Source organism: Rutidosis leptorrhynchoides, chromosome 3 (genome assembly GCF_046630445.1).
Source record: "Rutidosis leptorrhynchoides isolate AG116_Rl617_1_P2 chromosome 3, CSIRO_AGI_Rlap_v1, whole genome shotgun sequence".
Classification (NCBI taxonomy): domain Eukaryota; kingdom Viridiplantae; phylum Streptophyta; class Magnoliopsida; order Asterales; family Asteraceae; genus Rutidosis; species Rutidosis leptorrhynchoides.
In genome coordinates this window covers 259,117,880-259,145,594 of record NC_092335.1, presented here as the reverse complement: position 1 = coordinate 259,145,594, position 27,715 = coordinate 259,117,880, and the positions used below count along the sequence as shown (strand labels likewise).

At 34.1% G+C, this 27,715-nt stretch overlaps 1 protein-coding gene and 1 long non-coding RNA gene across 2 annotated transcripts; one reads left to right on the top strand and one right to left on the bottom strand.

The window, feature by feature from the left end:
- Window positions 1–32: 32 nt before the first annotated feature.
- On the top strand, window positions 33–2,678 carry LOC139900969 (uncharacterized). Its single transcript, XM_071883711.1, has 5 exons — window positions 33–904; window positions 1,001–1,296; window positions 1,798–2,081; window positions 2,187–2,399; window positions 2,670–2,678. The coding sequence occupies exons 1-5, from the start codon at window positions 33–35 to the stop codon at window positions 2,676–2,678; spliced, it is 1,674 nt and encodes a 557-aa protein (XP_071739812.1).
- A 1,528-nt stretch (window positions 2,679–4,206) lies between these two features.
- On the bottom strand, window positions 4,207–6,064 carry LOC139897373 (uncharacterized). The gene is made up of 3 exons (XR_011776542.1): window positions 5,964–6,064; window positions 5,736–5,817; window positions 4,207–4,612 (listed from the first exon to the last, which is right to left on the bottom strand). It is a non-coding gene; the product is annotated as an uncharacterized lncRNA (long non-coding RNA).
- Between the last annotated feature and the right edge of the window lie 21,651 nt (window positions 6,065–27,715).

Below are 27,715 nucleotides of genomic sequence, written 5' to 3'. Positions count from 1 at the left end.
ATTTCTAGGAATCGCTAGACGAGGTTGTGAGGATGTGCCCTCAGGAACATCGATTACTTATTGGTGGAGACCTCAATGGTCATATAGGAACTGATGTCGAGGGATATGCGAGAGCCCGTGGGGGCTTTGGGTTCGGAATAAGAAACGAGGAAGGGATCTCTATCCTCGAATTTGCTGTTGCACACGATTTGGCTGTTGCAAATTCGTTTTTCAAGAAGACGGATGCTCAGTTAGCAACTTTCCATAGCGGGGGCCATAGTACCCAGATTGACTATTTGCTACTTCGCAAAGGGGATCTTAGGACTTGTGGAGACTGTAAGGTACTGACTGACTTGACATGCTCCTCCCAGCACAGATTGTTGGTCATGGATTTGGCTCTTCGGAGACGAGTTACCAAGAGTGTGAGGCCCATCCAACCTAAGATCTTGTGGAAGAAGCTGATTGGAGAGAAGGCGGTGACTTTCAAAACATCGGTTGTAGAAAGAATTGATGCATCAGTAGAAATGACACCGAATGATGATGCGGATCAGATGTGGATTTGTCTGGCGTCCACCATTAGAGAGGTTGCCAAGGAAGCCTTAGGTGTGGCAGTAGGAACATCAAGGGGACATAAGACTGATAGAGAATCATGGTGGTTTAGTGATGAGGTTCAAAGCAAAGTCGCGCTTAAGCAACTAAGGTTCAGGGAGCTTATCACTTGCCAAGAGGGGACTTCGACGGATAGAACCAGGGTTGAAGAGAGATATAAAGAAGCAAAAAGAGAAGCTAAGAATGCTGTAGCCCGGGCAAAAGAAAAGGCATATGAAGATCTGTATAGGAAGCTTAACTCCAAAGAGGGAGCAAATGATATATATAGGATAGCCAAAGCTAGGGAGCGAAGGCGCAGGGATATTGATAACATCAAGTTTATCAAAAATGAAGCTGGTCAAACTTTAGTAAAGGAGGACGAAATTAGGAAAAGATGGGAAGAGTATTTCTCATCTCTCTTCGTTGGAGGCAGACCCGAGCATCACGAAGATCTGCAAGAAGCTGATATAGAACAATTCCAGATCAACAGGGATTGTGAGGAGATCAATCATGAGGAAGTAAGAATGGCACTACGTAAGATGGGGAGAAATAAAGCTGTTGGACCAGACCAGATCCCTATTAAGGCATGGTGGTGCCTTGGCGATGATGGTATTAGGTGGTTGACTTGCCTTTTCAACAAGATGTTTCGAAGCTCTAAGATGCCTATGGAATGGAGACTGAGCGAGACTATCCCCATCAATAAGAACAAGGGGGATGCGCAAATTTGCGGTAACTATAGAGGCATAAAATTACTTAGTCATACTATGAAGCTTTGGGAGAGAGTGATTGAGACTAGACTTCGACGCGTAACGAATGTGTCGGAGAACCAATTTGGTTTCATGCCGGAGCGCTCTTCGATAGAGGCAATTCATATTATTAGGAGCCTTATGAAGAAGTATAGAGAAAAACAAAAGAACCTAGAGATGGTTTTCTTAGACTAGGAAAAGGCCTACGATTGCGTTCCACGAAACTTGATTTGGAAGACCCTTAATGGTAGAAGTATCCCGAGTAGATATATCTGTGTTATTAGGGACATGTATGAAGGGGCTAAATCCTGTGTTCGAACGCCTGTGGGAAATACTGAAGTTTTCCCAATAGAAGTGGGCCTGCATCAGGGGTCGGCCCTTAGCCCTTTTCTTTTCGCTTTGATCCTTGACGAGCTTTCTCGAGGGATACAAGAGTGCATCCCTTGGTGCTTGATTTTTGCCGATGATATCGTGCTTGTTTCAGAATCCAAGGAGGAGCTTAATAGAAGATTAGAGCAATGGAGGGTGGCCTTAGAAAGTAATGGCCTACAAATTAGGAGACAAAAGACGGAATATCTTAGATGTGATTTCGATAGGAACGACGATGTTCAAGAGGATGGAGTGAACATCTGCATTGGAGACCAGATCTTGCATCCACAAACCTCGTTCAGATACCTAGGCTCGGTGCTCCACAAATCGGGGAGGATTGACGAAGACGTTTCGCAACGTATTAAGGTAGGGTGGCTGAAGTGGAGGTCAGCGACTGGGGTCTTATGCGACAAGAAGATCCCCCTTAAGCTGAAAGGGAAATTCTTCAAGGTGGCAATTAGAACGTCCATGTTATATGGTTCAGAGTGTTGGCTTATGACGAAGGCGCAAGAGAGAAGGATGGAGGTCGCAGAGATGAGAATGCTTAGGTGGACTTGCGGTAAAACCATGTTGGATATGATTCCAAATAGTGTTTTCAGGGAGAACCTAGAAGTTAGAAGCATCTCTGATAAGCTAAGAAAAGGACGGCTTCGCTGGTTTGGGCATGTGAGGATGCGACCTCTTACTGCCCCTGTTAGGAGAGTCGAGGCACTTACGGTTGACGGTGTAAGGAGAAGGGGTAGACATACTTGTAGGTGGGAGGATAGAATAAAGATGGACTTGAAGGAGCTTTTATTGTCCGAGGACAAGACTTCTGATAGGATTACGTGGAGGACTATAATTAGAATAGACGAGTAGGTTTTTGGTGTTTGTGTTTGTTTTTGGTTATGTTTGTTTTTTTTTGTTTGCTTGCGTTGGTTCGGCTGTTGGCATGGGTGTTTTTTTTTTTTTTTTTTTTTTTTTTTTTTTTTTTTTTGGTTTGGTAAGTTTGTGTAGGTTTTTAGGTTTGTGTTTGACTTGAGTTGTTTTTCGTTGGTTTGTCAATGAGTTTTTTTCCCTTTTTTTTTTTTTTTTTTAATGTTGTATGTGTATGTTGTTTGTTCTTTCTATGACTTGCTTTGTTCCGTTGGTTTGTTTGTTTTGGATTTAGGTATCTGTGTTTTGTTTGTATGTATGCATGTTTGTTTAGGTATGTTTTGTTTTTATGTATGTATGTGTGTGTTGGTTTGTTAGTTTGTATGTATGTATGTTCGTAGGTATGTCCCTTGTTGGTTTGTTTTGTATGTTTAGGTACGATTTTATGTATGTATTTTTGTATGTATGTTTATTCATAGGTATGTCCCTGGTTGGTTTGTTTTTATGTATGTATGTTTTGTGTATGTATGTCATGTATGTATATCATGTTTGTATATCATGTTTGTTTGGTTGCTTATTTGTTTGTGGGTTTTTCATGTTCTTTGACTTTTTAGCTATCCTTTGCCTTGCGCTCCGCACTATACTCTAAGGTACGTTTTTATTTCCATTTTATTTATCTTTTTATTTATTTTTTTATCATTTTTTTTATGCATCCGGCTCTATTAAGTGAGTTATCAGCAAGCGCCAATATATTGGCGACTTGACTTCTCTCTAGAGCCTAGATTGAATACCAGACATTATTTAAAACCCATGAAAATTTGATCCTACCATTTTCAGGGCGACTTTTTTTTTTTTTTTTATCTATTGGCCGGAGGTCTCTTCAAAGCAATCTCTCTATTCGTCGAACATTGAGAGGGATGACTTTCTCTACTCTTGGAGTGTTTCACTCGGGGTGGAGAAATGACCTCTTTATTCTAGGGTAGAGGAAGGATTGTCTACGTTCCACCTCCCCCATACCCCACAAAATGGGATTGGGTGTGTTGTTGTTGTACTTATTAGTTACTGAATTTTATTTTATATTATTTTTTGTTTGTTTATTTTAAATTTAGTCTTTGACTTTTACTAAATGAGGAAATGTGACAAAGAAAAAAAGAATTTTAAATTTTCCATTTAAAAATTCTTTTGGTATTGAATAGGTTCTGGTTAGCAGGAGTTTTGCCGAAATGATAATGCAATGCACTATGTTTTCGTGAGATTGGAGGAGGTCAAAGATATGGTTACCTAATGTCCAAAGACTATTCCTGTAATAATTGAAAAGGAAAATCATCATATAGATGTTGATAGTTTTTAAACAAGTGAAGCGAAATGCCTATTAAAGGTGTGGTCATTGGTGTAATAAGCAACAAACTGGAGGGTTTGATGAGACTTTCAGTCCAGTTGTCAAACCGGCAACCATTCATACCGTGTTAAGTGTAACAACCTCAACTTGTAATTATTAAGCTGATGAACATGAATTATTATTCTCTCCAATTACCTTAAATGTTTTCCATGCAATAAATGAGGATATAATACCTAATAACGTTCCTAGACTAAATGGCAGAGTAGTCACACTATAGATGTTGATGTATCTAATATACTAGTTAAAAGACCCGTGAATTCACGGGTTTATACTAGTATATATTGATAAGGAACGGTTTAGCCAAATTCGCGAAGTAAAATTGCGGAGAACATAATTGCATTGAATTTGATATCCAATAAAACTAATCATAGACACCATATTTTAAGTACGAACATATTAAGTTCATAAACATTCATAATATAAACACGAGTGTTGCACATTCTGATGATCTTGACCTTCAAATCAGCTGCATTCATTAGTTCAACCTGGCCAAAAAACATACCTTTGTTCTTCGATACTTCAAGGAATCCAGACTTCAACTCATCAAGTAATCATGTCTTCAATTGTTCATAGATTATTACAGCCTTCATTATAAGCATCATCCTTATCTTCATATCTTCATTGTCTCCACTGTTCAGCACACCACATTCCTCATTACATATAACTTTAGAAACACCTGATAAACACACAAACAGCAACATAATTCCATTCCAAACCATCCACTGTATCTTTTCCTTTATAGTACATTATAACCATTACAATACTTGAATACAATACTTAATTCCTTATAGATAAAATAAAAATATAAAATTCAAAACTAAAGAAAAGTTAAAGTTATTTTGCTTAAGACTTCTTATAGTTTGGGTAATGACAACAGTTCACGTTGTATATTTCCATTCATGTTACGTTCAATTAACAAAGAGTTGCATAAACAGTTAACCAATCATATGCTTCTTACATACATACATACTAAAACCATGCTAAAAGCTTCAGTCAAGATTATAACATATTACACCAAAATCGAAAACAAAATTGTCAAATATGCATGAATCATGTAGCGGTTCATTAATCTTATAGTAATTAATCATACCAAACTAAAATTCATTCCAAGGCCTGAAAAGAAAACAATACCTGATACGATATAAAAATAATATACACTGACGGGGAAAGAAAAGAAACACTTTCAAGATCTAAAAAGACAATTACCGGTTACTTTTGCAATATCGTTAAAACTATTACATTTGTATGACCATTTTTAACTTAGTTCACTCGTTAGACCACCAATGATAAAACTCATAGCCTATCATTCTTATCATATGCTGCTTTAATAGTAACTCAAAGTGACCCAACCAAATAAAGGTGGCAAAATGGTCAATGGGTTGGTTACTACTTACTAACGTAGAAAGAAACCAAGTGAATTCAGCAAATAACACTTCTTGACCCAATCTATACAATAAGTCCATAGGATTAGTGTATCAAACATGTTAACAAAATCAAATTATTATCCACAAAAAAAAAAAAAAAAAAAAAAAATTTGACTTATTTTTTGTGATACTCCTATGATGCAGAAATTTTTTTAACATGTGGTAAATTAGTGACGTTTTAATAACATAACATGAGTTGCCATAAAGTTTTTTAAACCATTAGAACTACTCTTGTTTTTCATATTAAAAATTATTGATTTATCATTTCTCACTTTAAATTACACCATTATTTACCCTTTACCTTAGACACTCAAGAAAGCTCACGATATAAAAATAATTGGTTAGAAAGTACAAAAGAACAACTCTGTGATTTACCTGAATAACTTGTAACGAAGGAAGATGAAGAATCTTGATGTTAAGATGGAGAAGATTGAGAAGATGAGGAAAATCAAATCACCTATTACTCAATGAAGAAAGATACAATTAACCCCCCGTTAAAAGATACAAATTAACCCCATTAGAATATACAAATACCCCAAAAAAATTGCAAATGATACCCTAACATAACTTGCTATAAATAAATACGTAGTATCTCTCACTCACCTCACTTTTATCGCCCAAATTGACACCACAAGTTATGAGTCCTCCAGCCATATTTTTCTTTAACAAAATCAACCTAGTTTTCTCTTTAAAGAAATCCACACATCAACGAAAAGAAAAATAGAAAGAAAAAAAACTATTAGATATGAATTCCAAAACATTATTATGATGATGCCAATTTACATAAAATGTAATATGCACATGTTAAATTTGAAGACTAATAAAGTTAATGTGCAAAACATTGTTGTATATATATAAAATGTTACACCAATATCATTTTATTTTCAATATATATCAGATATCAGACCTGATTATACAACAACACACGACTACACATGTTAAATTTCAATCGTAGTTCAAATACAACTTCCAGTTAGAATTAGAAAGTAATTTGTTAATATGAGCATATCAAACACCTAACATAATTAAAATGGATCATTTACTCAATGTTTAAGTAAAAAGCCTTAAAAGCTACGAACATACCATAATACGTCGGGCTTGAATTCTCCTACTGTTTCCATTATCTGTTACATCAAGAAAGTAAAGAAACTAATAAATCAATAACGAATTTCTTAAAATCAATACAATATCTTAGCATATACAGTATATGCTTAAAAAAAAATACTCCATAAACAATTTATGAAAGAATTATGAAACAAAAAACACAAACACAAAGAGCATGGTGAAATAACTACAGTCGATTTTGAACTTCTTTGTGGCATTTCATCGAACACTTAGTGTTCAATAAGTAATAGTATCATTCTCCATCACATACAATGTTAAGATTTCTTATCCTTCATCCACATAAACCAAAACAACCAAATGATAATTAAACATAATGCATTGAATAATTCACACAAGAATAATATTTTTTTTTTTAATATTTTCAAAATTAATTATAAAATTTCATACATCGAATCAAGCATAACGATTCTAAGAACCATAAATGTACTAACCTTGAATAGCATGTACTAACCTTGAATAAGCATGAGTGCATAACTCTTGAAGAACCCTAAATGCTGCTTTTAGAAATCAATGAACCATGAAGATGGAAGATCGAAAACGATTGTAAGGAGATAGATCAATACAGTTTGATTTCATGATGGGAGACGAAGAGCAGAGAGGCAGAGAGCTATATCAATTTGATTTCATGATGCGTAAACAAAGTAAGAATGATCTGGTATTATTCGAGAAATACCAGAAGCAATATGGTATTATTGGTTGAAGAAGAAACGAAGTAAGAAATCAAACCCTAGTATCTATAAATTTGTAGAGAAGAAATCGTTAAAGTGAGGAAGATGGAATTCTTTGGGTTTTTTAGGGATTATATTGATTTGAGAGAATAGGTGCATTAGAAAAGGTCACACACTTTTTTATCATCACACATCAATTGATTATTATTATTAAAAGAGAAAAAGGTTAAAATAAATGTATGAGGATTAAAAAAGTGTATTTTAGAATCATCCCCGATTAGAAAAAAGAAGCTATATACGGATTAATTATTATTTATATTTTTAATTATATTAAACTTTTTTAATTTCTTTTTGATTTTTTTATTTGAAAGGAAATTCTTTATTTATGAGATTATCATGTTAGTGTTTTAATATAATTTATAGATAGATAGAAGATAGATTAGCGATCACTGTAAATCTGAAGTTATGGAGATTGAAGATGGCACGAGGAAGGGCTTGAGTGTGCGGTTGTCATTAATGATATTAGATTGAATTTCATATTATTAGTTTACGTACTTATTAGTTACTGAATTTTATTTTACATTTTTAGTTTTTTGTATGTTTGTTTTAAATTTAGAGTCTTTGACTTTTAGTGATTGAGGAAATGTGACAAAGAAAGAAAGAATTATATCTTTTCCATGTAAAAATTCTTCTTGGTATTCGATAGGTTCTGGTTAGTAGGAGTTTTGCCGATATGGTAATGTAATGCACTATGTATTCGTGAGATTGGAGAAGGTTGTAGTGACCCGAACTTTTCCATGTTTATATATATATTAAATGAAATTGTTATTTACATGATTAAGTGTTTCCAACATGTTAAGCAATCAAACTTGTTAAGACTTGATTAATTGAAATAGGTTTCATATAGACAATTGACCACCCAAGTTGACTGGTGATTCACGAACGTTATAACTTGTAAAAACTATACGATGACATATATATGGTTATATATATAGTTAACATGATTTTATTATAAGTATGTATCTCATTAGGTATTTTAACAATTAGTTATATACATAAAAATGAGACTATTAATTTAAGAAACTCGAAAATGATATATATAACGATTATCGTTATAACAACGATAATATATTGATATTGATACACTTGGTTAATTATGTTAAATGATAAGATAATATATTGATATTGATACACTTATCATTATGTTAAATGATAAGAAACTCATTAGGTACATATGAATCATATTAAGATATTGATACACTTGGTTAATTATGTTAAATGATAAGTAAATATATTATTAAGTGTATTAACAATGAAATACATATGTAAAAATAAGACTACTAACTTAATGATTTCGAAACGAGACATATATGTAACGATTATCGTTGTAACGACATTTAACTGTATATATATCATACTAAGATATATTATATATCATAATATCATGATAATATAACAATTTAACATCTCATTTGTTATAATAAACAATGGGTTAACAACATTCAACAAGATCGTTAACCTAAAGGTTTCAAAACAACATTTACATGTACCGACTAACGATGACTTAACGACTCAGTTAAAATGTATATACATGTAGTGTTTTAATATGTATTCATACACTTTTGAAAGACTTCAAGAAACTTATCAAAATACTTCTACTTAACAAAAATGCTTACAATTACATCCTCGTTCAGTTTCATCAACAATTCTACTCGTATGCACCCGTATTCGTACTCGTACAATACACAGCTTTTAGATGTATGTACTATTGGTATATACACTCCAATGATCAGCTCTTAGCAGCCCATGTGAGTCACCTAACACATGTGGAAACCATCATTTGGCAACTAGCATGAAATATCTCATAAAATTTCAAAATATGAGTAATCATTCATGACTTATTTACATGAAAACAAAATTACATATCCTTTATATCTAATCCATACACCAACGACCAAAAACACCTACAAACACTTTCATTCTTCAATTTTCTTCATCTAATTGATCTCTCTCAAGTTCTATCTTCAAGTTCTAAGTGTTCTTCATAAATTCCAAAAGTTCTAGTTTCATAAAATCAAGAATACTTCCAAGATTGCAAGTTTACTTCCAAGTTTTCTAAATCCATTCCAAGTAATCATCCAAGATCAAGAAACCTTTGTTACTTATAGTAGGTTATCTTTCTAATACAAGGTAATAATCATATTCAAACTTTAATTCAATTTCTATAACTATAACAATCTTATTTCGAGTGGAAATCTTACTTGAAATTGTTTTCGTGTCATGATTCTGCTTCAAGAACTTTCAAGCCATCCTTTGAAGCTAGATCTATTTTTCTCATTTCCAGTAGGCTTATTGATGTCGTAGCGTGAGGTTACGAAATATACTATATTTTTAATACGGAATGCTACAAAATTTAACAAGTTTTAATTAAATATTTACAAAATGGATATACCAAAACCTTGCTACAACACAATAGGCAGTGTACCTAGTCGCGGAGTAGTATAGTTTTTAGTAAGTCCGGTTCGTTCCACAGGGAGACGGGCTTATGAAACACTTATTTTTATATAATTATATTTGTACAAAAATATATAAATATATATATAATAATATATAAAAGGAGAGTTTACCGTTTAATGACCGGTTTGTCGATTTTATATTTTAAGCGAAGCGTATAGTAAATGACGATATTTAAATAACAATATAAAATAAATAACAATAATTAAAATGATAATAAATAAAAGTACGAGGAAATATGAAATAAAATATATTATGCTTATTTAAACTTCCGTAACCATGATGGTTGACGTGTTGATTTTAGTTTTATGCCCATGGGTTAATTGTCCTTTGTCCTGGATTATTTAATATGTCCGTCTGGTTTTTGTCCATAACAGTCCATCGGTCATAAATTTAAAGTGCGAGTGTCCTCGTCAATTTATTCTTATACCCGAAGTTAAATATTCCAACTAATTGGGGATTTAAACTGTAACAAGATTTTAATACTTTGTTTAATGAATACACCAGGTTATCAACTGCGTGTAAACCAAGGTTTTACTACTTTGTTAGCAATTACACCAATTACCCTTGAATGTAATTGCACCCCTGTTTTAATTATTCTAGTGGCTATTAATCCATTCCCGTGTCCGGTTAAATGAACGATTATTCGTACATATAAATACTCCGCCCATCGTGTCCGATCGAGTGTATATGGTAATTTATAGGGACGCCCAATTGTAAATCTTTATATTAAAATTAACAAACTATCATTTAGTTAAACAAATATAAAGCCCATTAATAGCCCATAGTCTAATTTCCACAAGTGTCGTTCTTTTGTCCAAACCCCAATTATGGTACAAAGTCCAATTACCCAATTTTAGTAATTAACCCAACATCATGATTACTTCGGCTCAAATAAGCATAATAATAACTTAGTTACGAGACATTAATTTAAAAAGGAGAACATAACTTACATTGAGTATTTATCGCGTAGTGTTACACGGACAGAATTTCGACTTCAAAAACCCGTAAAATAACCTTTACATAACCCGAACTAATCTAATATAACACTTATCTATACTATATATACATATATATATTTATTATACTAGGGAGTATTATTATTATTATGTTGGTGTGTGTAAAAACGAACGAAAACTGGCAAATTTATAGACCAGGCCTGATTCTGATCCTCATGCGACTCGCATGGGAAATAGCCTTCTGGCCATGCGACTCGCATGGCCACCAGAATCCAGCTCAATCATTTTTGTTTTCTTGTTCGTCGACATAATTTAAAATAAATATAAATATATAAATAATTAATATAATTATTTATATATTATATTTTATTCTTGTGCATAGTAGACTAGATATTTTTGGTCCGTTGCGTCGGGCGTTTCTTCTTGGCTCGGGTCCCGGTTCCTGATTTTCGGACGTCTTCGCGTATTATTTTATATCGTGTACTTTGCGTTCCGCAACTTGTACTCTTGTCATTTTTAGACGTTCTTCATCAATAATTTGAACCACTTTAATTGTATCTTTGTACATTTGAGCATTTTGGACCTTTCCGTCTTCAATTCTTCGTTTTCTCCTTTTGTCTTCGCACTTATTAAATATAAACGAATATTACTTGAATATGGAACAATTACAACTAAATAATTTACATATTGGGAGGATATTGCTACTAAATATATGTTCATTTGGAGCACTATCACTTATCCAAGGAACTTGAGGTAGTAATGATGTTCATAACATCCTTCGATTCATACATATAAAGCTATCTTATTCGAAGGTTTAAACTTGTAATCACTAGAACATAGTTTAGTTAATTCTAAACTTGTTCGCAAATAAAAGTTAATCCTTCTAACTTGACTTTTAAAATCAACTAAACACATGTTCTATATCTATATGATATGCTAACTTAATGATTTAAAACCTGGAAACACGAAAAACACCGTAAAACCGGATTTACGCCGTCGTAGTAACACCGCGGGCTGTTTTGGGTTAGTTAATTAAAAACTATGATAAACTTTGATTTAAAAGTTGTTATTCTGGGAAAATGAATTTTATTATGAACATGAAACTATATCCAAAAATTATGGTTAAACTCAAAGTGGAAGTATGTTTTCTAAAATGGTCATCTAGACGTCGTTCTTTCGACTGAAATGACTACCTTTACAAAAATGACTTGTAACTTATTTCTCCGACTATAAACCTATACTTTTTCTGTTTAGATTCATAAAATAGAGTTCAATATGAAACCATAGCAATTTGATTCACTCAAAACGGATTTAAAATGAAGAAGTTATGGGTAAAACAAAATTGGATAATTTTTCTCATTTTAGCTACGTGAAAATTTGTAACAAATCTATTCCACCCATAACTTAATCAACTTGTATTGTATATTATGTAATCTTGAGATACTATAGACACGTATACAATGTTTCGACCTATCATATCGACACATCTATATATATTTCAGAACAACCATAGACACTCTATATGTGAATTTTGGAGTTAGCTATACAGGGTTGAGGTTGATTCCAAAATATATATAGTTTGAGTTGTGATCAATACTGAGATACGTATACACTGGGTCGTGGATTGATTCAAGATAATATTTATCGATTTATTTCTGTACATCTAACTGTGGACAACTAGTTGTAGGTTACTAACGAGGACAGCTAACTTAATAAACTTAAAACATCAAAATATATTAAAAGTGTTGTAAATATATTTTGAACATACTTTGATATATATGTATATATTGTTATAGGTTCGTGAATCAACCAGTGGCCAAGTCTTACTTCCCGACGAAGTAAAAATCTGTGAATGTGAGTTATAGTCCCACTTTTAAAATCTAATATTTTTGGGATGAGAATACATGCAGGTTTTATAAATGATTTACAAAATAGACATAAGTACGTGAAACTACATTCTATGGTTGAATTATCGAAATCGAATATGCCCCTTTTTATTAAGTCTGGTAATCTAAGAATTAGGGAACAGACACCCTAATTGACGCGAATCCTAAAGATAGATCTATTGGGCCTAACAAACCCCATCCAAAGTACCGGATGCTTTAGTACTTCGAAATTTATATCATATCCGAAGGGTGTCCTGGAATGATGGGGATATTCTTATATATGCATCTTGTTCTTGTCGGTTACCAGGTGTTCACCATATGAATGATTTTTATCTCTATGTATGAGATGTGTATTGAAATATGAAATCTTGTGGTCTATTGTTACGATTTGATATATATAGGTTAAACCTATAACTCACCAACATTTTTGTTGACGTTTAAAGCATGTTTATTCTCAGGTGAATACTAAGAGCTTTCGCTGTTGCATACTAAAATAAGGACAAGATTTGGAGTCCATGTTTGTATGATATTGTGTAAAAACTGCATTCAAGAAACTGATTTCGATGTAACATATTTGTATTGTAAACCATTATGTAATGGTCGTGTGTAAACAGGATATTTTAGATTATCATTATTTGATAATCTACGTAAAGCTTTTTAAACCTTTATTTATGAAATAAAGGTTATGGTTTGTTTTAAAAATGAATGCAGTCTTTGAAAAACGTCTCATATAGAGGTCAAAACCTCGCAACGAAATCAATTAATATGGAACGTTTTTAATCAATAAGAACGGGACATTTCAGTTGGTATCCGAGCGTTGGTCTTAGAGAACCAGAAAATTTGCATTAGTGTGTCTTATCGAGTTTGTTAGGATGCATTAGTGAGTCTGGACTTCGACCGTATTTTCTTTAAAAATGATTGCTTAACATTTTTGTTGGAAACTATATATTATTAACATGTATATATTATGTGATATATTAATCTCTTAACATGTTTGATATTGTGTGATAGATGTCTACCTCTAGCACAAATCCCATTGACTCACCTAATAATAACGAAGAGTCGAATATATATTGGACTGATTCACAAGTTCCCGAAGAGGAACCGGAAGAAGAATCAGAACCGGAAGAAGAATCAGAATCGGAAGAGGAGGAACCGGAGGAGGAAATAGAACCGGTGGGGGAAATAATAAAACGGTTAAGTAAAAGAAAATCCTCAACCAACCGACCAACGTTAATTATGGTCAATGGTGTTTCCGCCAAGGAAGCAAAATATTGGGAGGATTACCAATTCTCCGATGAATCGGATTCCGACGAGAATTCCGATGATGTTATAGAAATTACCCCAACTGAATTTAAAAAGGCAAAAGAAAATAATAAGGGAAAGGGCATAAAAATAGAGAAATCTAATTCCAACCCCGATGAACTTTATATGTATCGTCAACCCCCGAAGTCCTTAAGTTGTAACAATGACCCGGGAACCTCTAAACCACCAGGTTTTTCTAAACCGTTGTGGAAAACGACAGCTAGTATTAGGGGAACATCATATATCCCTAGAAACTTTGCAAAACGAACCAAAACCGAAGAAGAAGAAACGAGCGAGTCGGAATAAGATAGTTGTATTCGTGTGGTGTAATATATGTAATATAGTGTGCTTATGCTTTATGATATATGTAAAAATTGCTTGTATTAATAAGTATTTTTTTTTATGAATCTAACTCTTGTCTATTTTACAGTATAAAAACACAAAAATGGATAGACAACCCAATATTTTAAGAGACCTACCCGGAGACATGATTGATGAAATCTTGTCTAGAGTCGGTCAGAATTCTTCGGCACAACTATTTACGGCGAAATCAGTTTGTAAGATATTCGAAGAACGTTCCAAGAATGTCTTGGTTTATAAGAGACTTTCGTTTGAAAGATGGGGGATATCACATTGGGAAACCCATAAGTTACGATGTGTTTACTTTGACGCATATATTGCGGGGAACCCAAGTGCTATTTTACGCAACGGGTTAAGAAATTATTTTGACTCAATGTATCCGAATATAGGACTTCATGATTTAGAAAATGCGGCTAACATGCAACATAAAGAAGCATGCTATGCTTACGGGTTAGTAATGTTCGCTTCTCACCAAAGTGAGAAAAAGAACATCGGGCTACAACTATTAAACAAAACGTTCCCACAAGTGACGGAGTCGGTAATTGGGGTAAGAAATGAGGTTTTTAGGTTATTACGAGACTGTTGGTCATTACGTAACCCTCGTCCCTTTGACGACGTTACAACACGCTGTCTTATCAACGGCCATAACGGTTATGTTCCACAAGACCAAGGATGGGAAGTAGTCCTAGTAAAACCAGAATGCATGACTTGTTTCTGGACGTATGAATTACGTGTCTTTATTGCCTTTGCTGAACGACTTATGTACTAGCTAGAATTATCTTCACAACTATCTTGTATCAAAGTTATTGTGTGCTATATTTCATGCTTTATGTAAAATAAGCGGTATTGTAAGTTTGTAAAATATTGTATAAAAGTTTGAACGCGAAATTATTATTATAATCAGTTTTTCATATAGAATTGTAGTAGTTGAATTGTATATTAGCTACTAAGTATGAACTTAACGGGTAGGTACTACTCGAATTTAAACTTATAAAATGCTAATATGAAGAAAAAGCTTTTATAAATGAGTTCATATTATGCTACGAAATACTATTAACTACTCTTAATATTCTGTATGATTAACTTGTTCCATTTGACTATTTTGAAGGAAATGGCACCGACTACTCGACACACCGTGAATATGAATGAAGAGGAATTTCGTACTTTTCTAGCTTCAAACATAGCCGCAGTACAGGCTGCGCTACATACCAACAATAACCTTAGATCTAGCAGTACAGGAAATCGTGTAGGATGCACCTACAAAGAATTCATGCCTGCAAACCTTTATAATTTGATGGAACCAAAGGACCGATCGGATTGAAACGGTGCACTGAGAAGGTCGAATCAGTGTTTGCCATAAGTAAGTGTACTGAAGAGGACAAAGTGAAGTACGCTACGCATACCTTCACAGGTTCTGCGTTAACATGGTGGAATACCTATCTAGAGCAAGTGGGACAAGATGATGCGTACGCACTACCGTGGTCAGCATTCAAGCACTTGATGAACGAGAAGTACCGTCCCAGAACCGAGGTCAATAAGCTCAAGACAGAACTTAGAGGGTTACGAACCCAAGGATTTGATATTACCACGTACGAAAGACGATTCACAGAATTGTGACTATTGTGTCCGGGAGCGTTCGAAGATGAGGAAGAGAAGATCGACGCGTTTGTGAAAGGATTACCGGAAAGAATCCAAGAAGATATAAGTTCACACGAGCCCGCCTCCATACAACAGGCATGTAGAATGGCTCATAAACTAGTGAACCAGATTGAGGAAAGAATTAAAGAACAGACGGCTGAAGAGGCCAATGTGAAACAAGTCAAAAGAAAGTGGGAGGAAAACGGTGATAAGAATCACCAATACAACAACAACAGTAATTAAAATAATAATCGCAACAATTATCCCAACAATCGCAACATCAATCGCAACTACAACAAACGGCCCAACAACAACAACAACAACAACAACAACTACAACAATCATCCCAATAACAATAACAACCGCAACAACAACAATAATCAGAAGCAGCTATGCCAAAGGTGTGAAAAGTATCACTCGGGGTTCTGCACCAAATTTTGCAACAAGTGTAAAAGAAATGGTCATAGCGCGGCGAAGTGTGAGGTCTACGGACCAGGGGTTAACAGAACGAAAGGAACAAATGGTGTCGGAACGAGTAATGGTAGAGCAAGTAGTGTCGGAGCAAGTTATGCCAATGTAGTTTGTTATAAATGTGGAAAACCGGGCCACATTATTAGAAATTGCCCAAACCAGGAGAACACGAATGGACAAGGCCGCGGAAGAGTTTTCAATATTAATGCGGCAGAGGCACAGGAAGACCCGGAGCTTGTTACGGGTACGTTTCTTATTGACAATAAATCTGCTTACGTTTTATTTGATTCGGGTGCGGATAGAAGCTATATGAGTAGAGATTTTTGTGCTAAATTAAGTTGTCCATTGACGCCATTGGATAGTAAATTTTTACTCGAATTAGCAAACGGTAAATTAATTTCAGCAGATAATATATGCCGGAATCGAGAAATTAAACTGGCTAGCGAAATATTTAAGATTGATTTGATACCAGTAGAGTTAGGGAGTTTTGATGTAATAGTCGGCATGGACTGGCTGAAGAAGGTGAAATCAGAGATCGTATGTTATAAAAATGCAATTCGTATTGTACGAGAAGAAGGAGAACCCTTAATGGTGTACGGAGAAAAGGGCAACATGAAGCTACATCTTATTAGTAATTTGAAGGCACAAAAACTAATAAGAAAAGGTTGCGATGCTGTTCTAGCACACGTCGAGAAAGTACAAACTGAAGAAAAGAGCATCAATGATGTTCCCGTCGTAAAAGAATTTCCCGATGTATTTTCGAAAGAATTACCGGGACTACCTCCACATCGATCTGTTGAATTTCAAATAGATCTTGTACCAGGAGCTGCACCAATAGCTCGTACTCCTTATAGACTCGCACCCAGTGAGATGAAAGAACTGCAAAGCCAACTGCAAGAACTATTAGAACGTGGTTTCATTCGACCAAGCACATCACCATGGGGAGCTCCTGTTTTGTTTGTCAACAAGAAGGATGGTACATTTAGGTTGTGTATTGACTACAGAGAGTTGAACAAACTTACCATCAAAAACCGTTATCCACTGCCGAGAATTGACTACTTATTTGATCAACTACAAGGCTCGTCGGTTTATTCGAAGATCGATTTACGTTTTGGATATCATCAAATGCGAGTGAAGGAGGATGATATTCCAAAAACTGCTTTTAGGACACGTTATGGTCATTACAAGTTTATGGTTATGCCGTTTGGATTGACTAACGCACCAGCTGTGTTCATGGACCTTATGAACCGAGTGTGTGGGCCATATCTTGACAAGTTTGTTATTGTTTTCATCGATGACATACTTATTTACTCAAAGAATGATCAAGAGCACGAAGAACATTTGAGAAAAGTGCTAGAAGTATTGAGGAAAGAAAAACTGTACGCTAAGTTTTCAAAGTGTGCATTTTGGTTGGAAGAAGTTCAATTCCTCGGTCACATAGTGAACAAAGAAGGTATCCAGGTGGACCCGGCAAAGATCGAAACCATTGAAAAGTGAGAAACCCCAAAAACTCCGAAGCATATACGTCAATTTTTAGGATTGGCTGGTTACTACAGAAGATTCATCCAAGATTTCTCCAAAATAGCAAAACCCTTGACTGCATTAACGCATAAAGGGAAGAAATTTGAATGGAAGGATGAACATGAGAAGGCGTTTCAATTATTGAAGAAAAAGCTAACTACAACACCTATATTGTCATTGCCTGAAGGGAATGATGATTTTGTGATTTATTGTGACGCATCAAAGCAAGGTCTCGGTTGTGTATTAATGCAACGGACGAAGGTGATTACTTATGCATCTAGACAATTGAAGATTCATGAGCAAAATTATACGACGCATGATTTGGAATTAGGCGCGGTTGTTTTTGCATTAAAGACTTGGAGGCACTACTTATATGGGGTCAAAAGTATTATATATACCGACCACAAAAGTCTTCAACACATATTTAATCAGAAACAACTGAATATGAGGCAGCGTAGGTGGATTGAATTGTTGAATGATTACGACTTTGAGATTCGTTACCACCCGGGGAAGGCAAATGTGGTAGCCGACGCCTTGAGCAGAAAGGACAGAAACCCATTCGAGTAAAATCTATGAATATAATGATTCACACTAACCTTACTACTCAAATAAAGGAGGCGCAACAAGGAGTTTTAAAAGAGGGAAATTTAAAGGATGAAATACCCAAAGGATCGGAGAAGCATCTTAATATTCGGGAAGACGAAACCCGGTATAGGGCTGAAAGAATTTGGGTACCAAAATTTGGAGATATGAGAGAAATGGTACTTAGAGAAGCTCATAAAACCAGATACTCAATACATCCTGGAACGGGGAAGATGTACAAGGATCTTAAGAAACATTTTTGGTGGCCAGGTATGAAAGCCGATATTGCTAAATATGTAGGAGAATGTTTGACGTGTTCTAAGGTCAAAGCTGAACATCAGAAACCATCAGGTCTACTACAACAACCTGAAATCCCGGAATGGAAATGGGAAAACATTACCATGGATTTCATTACTAAATTGCCAAGGACTGCAAGTGGTTATGATACTATTTGGGTAATAGTTGATCGTCTCACCAAGTCAGTACACTTCCTGCCAATAAGAGAAGATGACAAGATGGAGAAGTTAGCACGACTGTATTTGAAGGAAGTCGTCTCCAGACATGGAATACCAATCTCTATTATCTCTGATAGGGATGGCAGATTTATTTCAAGATTCTGGCAGACATTACAGCAAGCATTGGGAACTCGTCTAGACATGAGTACTGCCTATCATCCACAAACTGATGGGCAGAGCGAAAGGACGATACAAACGCTTGAAGACATGCTACGAGCTTGTGTTATTGATTTCGGAAACAGTTGGGATCGACATCTACCGTTAGCAGAATTTTCCTACAACAACAGCTACCATTCAAGCATTGAGATGGCACCGTTTGAAGCACTTTATGGTAGAAAGTGCAGGTCTCCGATTTGTTGGAGTGAAGTGGGGGATAGACAGATTACGGGTCCGGAGATAATACAAGAAACTACCGAGAAAATTATCCAAATTCAACAAAGATTGAAAACCGCCCAGAGTCAACAAAAGAGCTACGCGGACAGTAAAAGAAAAGATATAGAGTTTGAAATTGGAGAAATGGTCATGCTTAAGGTTTCATCTTGGAAAGGCGTTGTTCGATTTGGTAAACGGGGGAAACTAAATCCAAGGTACATTGGACCATTCAAGATTATAGATCGTGTCGGACCAGTAGCTTACCAACTGGAGCTACCTCAACAACTAGCGGCTGTACATAACACTTTCCACGTCTCAAATTTGAAGAAATGTTTTGCTAAAGAAGATCTCACTATTCCGTTGGACGAAATCCAAATCAATGAAAAACTTCAATTCGTTGAAGAACCCGTCGAAATAATGGATCGTGAGGTTAAGAGACTTAAACAAAACAAGATACCGATTGTTAAGGTTTGATGGAATGCTCGTAGAAGACCCGAGTTCACCTGGGAGCGTGAAGATCAGATGAAGAAGAAATACCCGCATTTATTTCCAGAAGATACGTCAACACCTCCAACTGCTTAAAATTTCGGGACGAAATTTATTTAACGGGTAGGTACTGTAGTGACCCGAACTTTTCCATGTTTATATATATATATATATATATATATATATATATATATATATATATATATATATATATATTAAATGAAATTGTTATTTACATGATTAAGTGTTTCCAACATGTTAAGAAATCAAACTTGTTAAGACTTGATTAATTGAAATAGGTTTCATATAGACAATTGACCACCCAAGTTGACCGGTGATTCACGAACGTTATAACTTGTAAAAACTATACGATGACATATATATGGTTATATATATAGTTAACATAATTTTATTATAAGTATGTATCTCATTAGGTATTTTAACAATTAGTTATATACATAAAAATGAGACTATTAATTTAAGAAACTCGAAAATGATATATATAACGATTATCGTTATAACAACGTCTTACTAGGTACATATGAATCATATTAAGATATTGATACACTTGGTTAATTATGTTAAATGATAATTAAATATATTATTAAGTGTATTAACAATGAAATACATATGTAAAAATAAGACTACTAACTTAATGATTTCGAAACGAGACATATATGTAACGATTATCGTTGTAACGACATTTAACTGTATATATATCATACTAAGATATATTATATATCATAATATCATGATAATATAACAATTTAACATCTCATTTGTTATAATAAACAATGGGTTAACAACATTCAACAAGATCGTTAACCTAAAGGTTTCAAAACAACATTTACATGTAACGACTAACGATGACTTAACGACTCAGTTAAAATGTATATACATGTAGTGTTTTAATATGTATTCATACACTTTTGAAAGACTTCAAGAAACTTATCAAAATACTTCTACTTAACAAAAATGCTTACAATTACATCCTCGTTCAGTTTCATCAACAATTCTACTCGTATGCACCCGTATTCGTACTCGTACAATACACAGCTTTTAGTTGTACGTACTATTGGTATATACACTCCAATGATCAGCTCTTAGCAGCCCATGTGAGTCACCTAACACATGTGGGAACCATCATTTGGAAACTAGCATGAAATATCTCATAAAATTACAAAAATATGAGTAATCATTCATGACTTATTTACATGAAAACAAAATTACATATCCTTTATATCTAATCCATACACCAACGACCAAAAACACCTACAAACACTTTCATTCTTCAATTTTCTTCATCTAATTGATCTCTCTCAAGTTCTATCTTCAAGTTCTAAGTGTTCTTCATAAATTCCAAAAGTTCCAGTTTCATAAAATCAAGAATACTTCCAAGATTGCAAGTTTACTTCCAAGTTTTCTAAATCCATTCCAAGTAATCCTCCAAGATCAAAAAACCTTTGTTACTTACAGTAGGTTATCTTTCTAATACAAGGTAATAATCATATTCAAACTTTAATTCAATTTCTATAACTATAACAAACTTATTTCGAGTGGAAATCTTACTTGAAATTGTTTTCGTGTCATGATTCTGCTTCAAGAACTTTCAAGCCATCCAAGGATCCTTTGAAGCTAGATCTATTTTTTTCATTTCAAGTAGGTTTATCCAAGGAACTTGAGGTAGTAATGATGTTCATAACATCATTCGATTCATACATATAAAGCTATCTTATTCGAAGGTTTAAACTTGTAATCACTAGAACATAGTTTAGTTAATTCTAAACTTGTTCGCAAATAAAAGTTAATCCTTCTAACTTGACTTTTAAAATCAACTAAACACATGTTCTATATCTATATGATATACTAACTTAATGATTTAAAACCTGGAAACACGAAAAACACCGTAAAACCGGATTTACGCCGTCGTAGTAACACCGCGGGCTGTTTTGGGTTAGTTAATTAAAAACTATGATAAACTTTGATTTAAAAGTTGTTATTCTGCGAAAATGATTTTTATTATGAACATGAAACTATATCCAAAAATTATGGTTAAACTCAAAGTGGAAGTATGTTTTCTAAAATGGTCATATAGACGTCGTTCTTTCGACTGAAATGACTACCTTTACAAAAATTACTTGTAACGTATTTTTCTGACTATAAACCTATACTTTTTCTGTTTAGATTCATAAAATAGAGTTCAATATGAAACCATAGCAATTTGATTCACTTAAAACGGATTTAAAATGAAGAAGTTATGGGTAAAACAAGATTGGATAATTTTTCTCATTTTAGCTACGTGAAAATTGGTAACAAATCTATTCCAACCATAACTTAATCAACTTGTATTGTATATTATGTAATCTTGAGATACCATAGACACGTATACAATGTTTCGACCTATCATGTCGACACATCTATATATATTTCGGAACAACCATAGACACTCTATATGTGAATGTTGGAGTTAGCTATACAGGGTTGAGGTTGATTCCAAAATATATATAGTTTGAGTTGTGATCAATACTGAGATACGTATACACTGGGTCGTGGATTGATTCAAGATAATATTTATCGATTTATTTCTGTACATCTAACTGTGGACAACTAGTTGTAGGTTGCTAACGAGGACAGCTGACTTAATAAACTTAAAACATCAAAATATATTAAAAGTGTTGTAAATATATTTTGAACATACTTTGATATATATGTATATATTGTTATAGGTTCGTGAATCAACCAGTGGCCAAGTCTTACTTCCCGACGAAGTAAAAATCTGTGAAAGTGAGTTATAGTCCCACTTTTAAAATCTAATATTTTTGGGATGAGAATACATGCAGGTTTTATAAATGATTTACAAAATAGACACAAGTACGTGAAACTACATTCTATGGTTGAATTATCAAAATCGAATATGCCCCTTTTTATTAAGTCTGGTAATCTAAGAATTAGGGAACAGACACCCTAATTGACGCGAATCCTAAAGATAGATCTATTGGGCCTAACAAACCCCATCCAAAGTACCGGATGATTTAGTACTTCGAAATTTATATCATATCCGAAGGGTGTCCCGGAATGATGGGGATATTCTTATATATGCATCTTGTTAATGTCGGTTATCAGGTGTTCACCATATGAATGATTTTTATCTCTATGTATGGGATGTGTATTGAAATATGAAATCTTGTGGTCTATTGTTACGATTTGATATATATAGGTTAAACCTATAACTCACCAACATTTTTGTTGACGTTTAAAGCATGTTTATTCTCAGGTGAATACTAAGAGCTTCCGCTGTTGCATACTAAAATAAGGACAATATTTGGAGTCCATGTTTGTATGATATTGTGTAAAAACTGCATTCAAGAAACTGATTTCGATGTAACATATTTGTATTGTAAACCATTATGTAATGGTCGTGTGTAAACAGGATATTTTAGATTATCATTATTTGATAATCTATGTAAAGCTTTTTAAACCTTTATTTATGAAATAAAGGTTATGGTTTGTTTTAAAAATGAATGCAGTCTTTGAAAAATGTCTCATATAGAGGTCAAAACCTCGCAACGAAATCAATTAATATGGAACGTTTTTAATTAATAAGAACGGGACATTTCAGAGGTAAAAGATATGGTTACTATTGGATCCTAGATCTACATGAACACGATGAATGGAGCGAGATATCCATTCCCCGTATGATGTAGGAGGTAAAAGATTTGGTTACTGTTGGATCCTAGACGTTTCTTGAACTAATCATCGTTAAGATTACTATTCGATATACGCCAAGAGAAAACTCCCTGTATGATGTAGGATCTTCTTCGAGTCTCTAGCTCCCCCCCCCCCACACCAAACAAACAATTCTTTCTTTGAAGTTCGAGTCTAATACCGTACGTGTATTGAAGTCATACGCGCATCAACCATATACATATATCCCCCACAATGATGCTTGCATGAAATTAAAGCGTCATTGTTTAAAATGGTTGATGTATTCGACAATTCCCCAAAATATCGCAAATAACGTGTATGAGAAAAGCCGTGAGAATCTGAGCCTCAAAAGTATAGGAAAAATGTGCTTTGGAGGTCCAGATTCGAATAGGGACCACCCCTGTAAATTCTGATATTCTGTTAGGGGCCAAAAGTGTCAAATATGAGTCAGATTAGGATATGGGACTGATCTCGCAAAGAATTGGATTCTGATAAGGACTGAAATTTAAAAATATCATCAGATTGTGATAGTTGTTGGGCTCCTATTAGATTCGGATAGGCCCAAAAAGCTGATTATTTTGAAAATTTGGATGGGCCCAATAAAAGGTGTACAAGCCCAAGTGTGAACAGGAACCTAAATCATCTATTCCCCAATTTTTAAAGTAACTGAATGTGTACAGTAACCGAATGTATTGCAAATATCATAATACGAATCTGTGGTGAATATCCGAATCAGAATTGCAAATCCCAACATGCGAATATCAAAGTGAGAAATCATCTGAATCTGATACAAATCAAATCAAGTATTGGAATCATGACTGAATCAAAATCACAATGCATCTAAATCTGATTCACAGCGTAATCTTCATTCATAGTCAACATCTGAATTCGCCAAAATTTAAATTGATGTGAATTAAGGCTTGAAATCCATTCCAATAATCATCACAAGCAGCGAATAAGTGATTTTCTTGACAAACTACGATCAAAGTGGAAGAATCTCGAATTAAGAGTAGCGTGAACCTCCATGACCCAGAAGACTAAATTTTCGATTTAGAATGAATTAAGCTTCAAACTTACTTGAAACAAGATCATAGAGCAGCGATTAAAAGTATTTCATGAAGCATCTTCGATTACAACAGCATCTTATTCCCGAATTTGTGAAGAACAGTTAGCGATGGTGATGAAGAACTTGAAATATGAAATTGAGATTTACAGCCTTTGAGTTTATGATTTCAGAACAAACAATTCTTAGAATCCTTTATAGAATGTTTTACATCCATCAATTTCACCTAAAACATCATATAATTTTCGAATTCAAATGAGGAAGAAATAGTTGACTTTTTCTCATAAACTTTGACTTCGAAATTTGGAATCAATTGGAGGAATTAGAGGCTGAAAACTTGCAGATAGCTCAACTAGATGATTCCTAACACATATGCATTTTTAGAGTTTTCTAATTCATCTCAGATTACTTCAGAGATCAAAACGGTTAGTGATGAACACGAACGAAGAACTCGATCGATAAATCCTTAAATTTGTTGTTGTTTGAGGCCTCTAATGATGCACGAAGTTGTTGTTAGGCTCAATGATCATTAACGTATGCTTAGAAGCTGTTGAGAATCATCAATGACGAAGTTGATAATTTTGTGTTCATGAAGGTGTACGAATAGCTACTGTAGCTGTGATGAATAACTGGAAATTGTAATTCTTTGATTATTTGTAATCTTATATTCAATGAATTGATATGAATAAATGATCTCAGAAAGTGTTGTGATTCGTGATTGTGATTTAAAATGATTTTGATAATTTTTTAGAAATCTTAATGTAACATTCAGATGGATGAATCTCATTAAGATATATGAACATTCATCAAAATTCATGCGGATCATCTTCGATTCGTTGAAGATCTCGCTCTGATACCACGTGTTGGATCCTAGATTTACATGAACATGATGAATGGAATGAATAGCCACAAATGAATCAAGGAAACTAGAGAGAAAATGAGATTTTCATTCCACGGCTTCCTTGATCAATATGAAGTAAATTGGCTATTGTTAGTTTCTATGGAGTTCCTAGGTCCTTTATAAAGCCCGAATCTAAAGGACCTCTTGAGAGTATGATTGACTCATTTTTAGGGTTCTAACAGTTATCTGATGTCCAAAGACTATTCCTGTAATAATTGAAAAAGAAAAGCATCATATAGATGTAGATAGTTTTAAACAAGTGTAGTGAAGGCCTACTAAATGTGTGATCATTGGTGTAATAAGCAGCAAACTGGAGGGTTTTATGAGAATTTCAGTCCAGTTGTCAAACCGGCCACCATTAGTACCGTGTTAAGTGTAATAACCTCACCTTGGACCTAGTGGTAATGACCCGTTTACCTTTATGTGTTAATATAGATATAATAATAATTATGTGTTTATAATTATTTGTGTATGAGATAAAGTTCATATTGTGACAGGCGTCACAACACTTATTTCTTTATGTGAATTCGACCTCGTTAGGACCGCTTAATGAGGTACATTGTATTCTAGATAACTAGTAATTACCCGTGTGTTATGAGGAGTGAGGTTTCCTCACAATGAAGAAACCCCAAATTAAGATATATACTGCTCGTTCATCCAACTTACCATTTTTAGCAAACTTAAACCCTAAAATACCTACTGCTCCTAAATCCTTAAAATCAAAGAATGTAAATCTTAGCTAATGATCAGAGTTTTCAAGGATCAATACAAGGTAAACAACTCAGACTTTTATGGATTTAATTGTGTTCTATGTGGGTTTTATAAAAGTGAGTTTGTGAAGCTTGATTCATGCTTTAAATGTGTTTGTGATGTTGTTTTAAGGCTAGAAACATATTCTATATATGTTATGTGATATTCGTGGACCAGTGAATCGGCCAAAACTAGCAGAATATGAGATTTAGGTGCAAAAAGCCTGAAAAACAAGTCTGTTGTTGTTCTTGCAGGTTTGTATGAATGACTTGTCATTTATATGAACAAAGGCTCATCCGTGCGAACCAGAGGTGGTTTGTGCGAACGACTGTCAGTGTTTGAATCCCTATTTTGTGAAAGGGTAGGTGCGAATGACACCTCACTCGTGCGAGTGATATGGTGGGTATAATGACTCGTCCTAATCCATACGGACGAATACAATAACATATGGTTACATTGCGAGGTATCTGACCTCTATATGATACATTTTACAAACATTGCATTCGTTTTTAAAAGACAACCTTTCATTACATCAAAAGTTGACAGGCATGCATACCATTTCATATTATATCAAATTATCAATGACTTAATAATAATCTTGTTGAACTTGACGACTCGAATGCAACGTCTTTTGAAATATGCCATGAATGACTCCAAGTAATATCTTTAAAATGAGCAAATGCACATCGGAAGATTTCTTTAATACCTGAGAATAAACATGCTTTCAAGTGTCAACCAAAAGGTTGGTGAGTTCATTAGTTTATCATAATCATTCATTTCCATAATTTTAATAGACCACAAGATTTTCATTTTTCCATAAATATACATCTCATATCAGGCATTTCGCAAACTGCATAGAGATAAAAATCATTCATATGGATTGAACACCTGGTAATTGACATTCACAAGATGCATATAGAATATCCCCATCATTCCGGGATAACCTTCGAACATGATAATTTCGAAGTACAAAAGCATCCGGTACTTTGGATGGGGCTCGTTGGGCCCGATAGATCTATCTTTAGGATTCGCGTCAATTATGGTGTATGTTCCCTAATTCTTAGATTACCAGACTAAAAAGGGACATATTCGATTTCGATCATTCAACCATATAATGTAGTTTCAATTACCTGTGTCTATTTCGTAAAATAGTTATAAAAACAGCGCATGTATTCTCAGTCCCAAAAATATATATTGCAAAAGCATTTAAAAAGGGAGCAAATGAAACTCACAATACTATATTTTGTAGTAAAAATACATATGACGACATTGAACAATGCAAGGTTGGCCTCAGATTCACGAACCTATATTAAGTTTATATATATTTATATGTTGTCAATAACTGTCTAACAATTTAGGTCAGGTCATAGTGTACCACAATCCTAATGCTCGAGATCGATATGCAAAAGTCAACAAAAGTTAATTTGACCCAAGATGATTTACAAAATCTTATTCATGTTTATTATATAACTTAAATAGTCATTTTATATATTTAAATAGATTTATCAGTTTTTATTATAGTAAAAATAATACA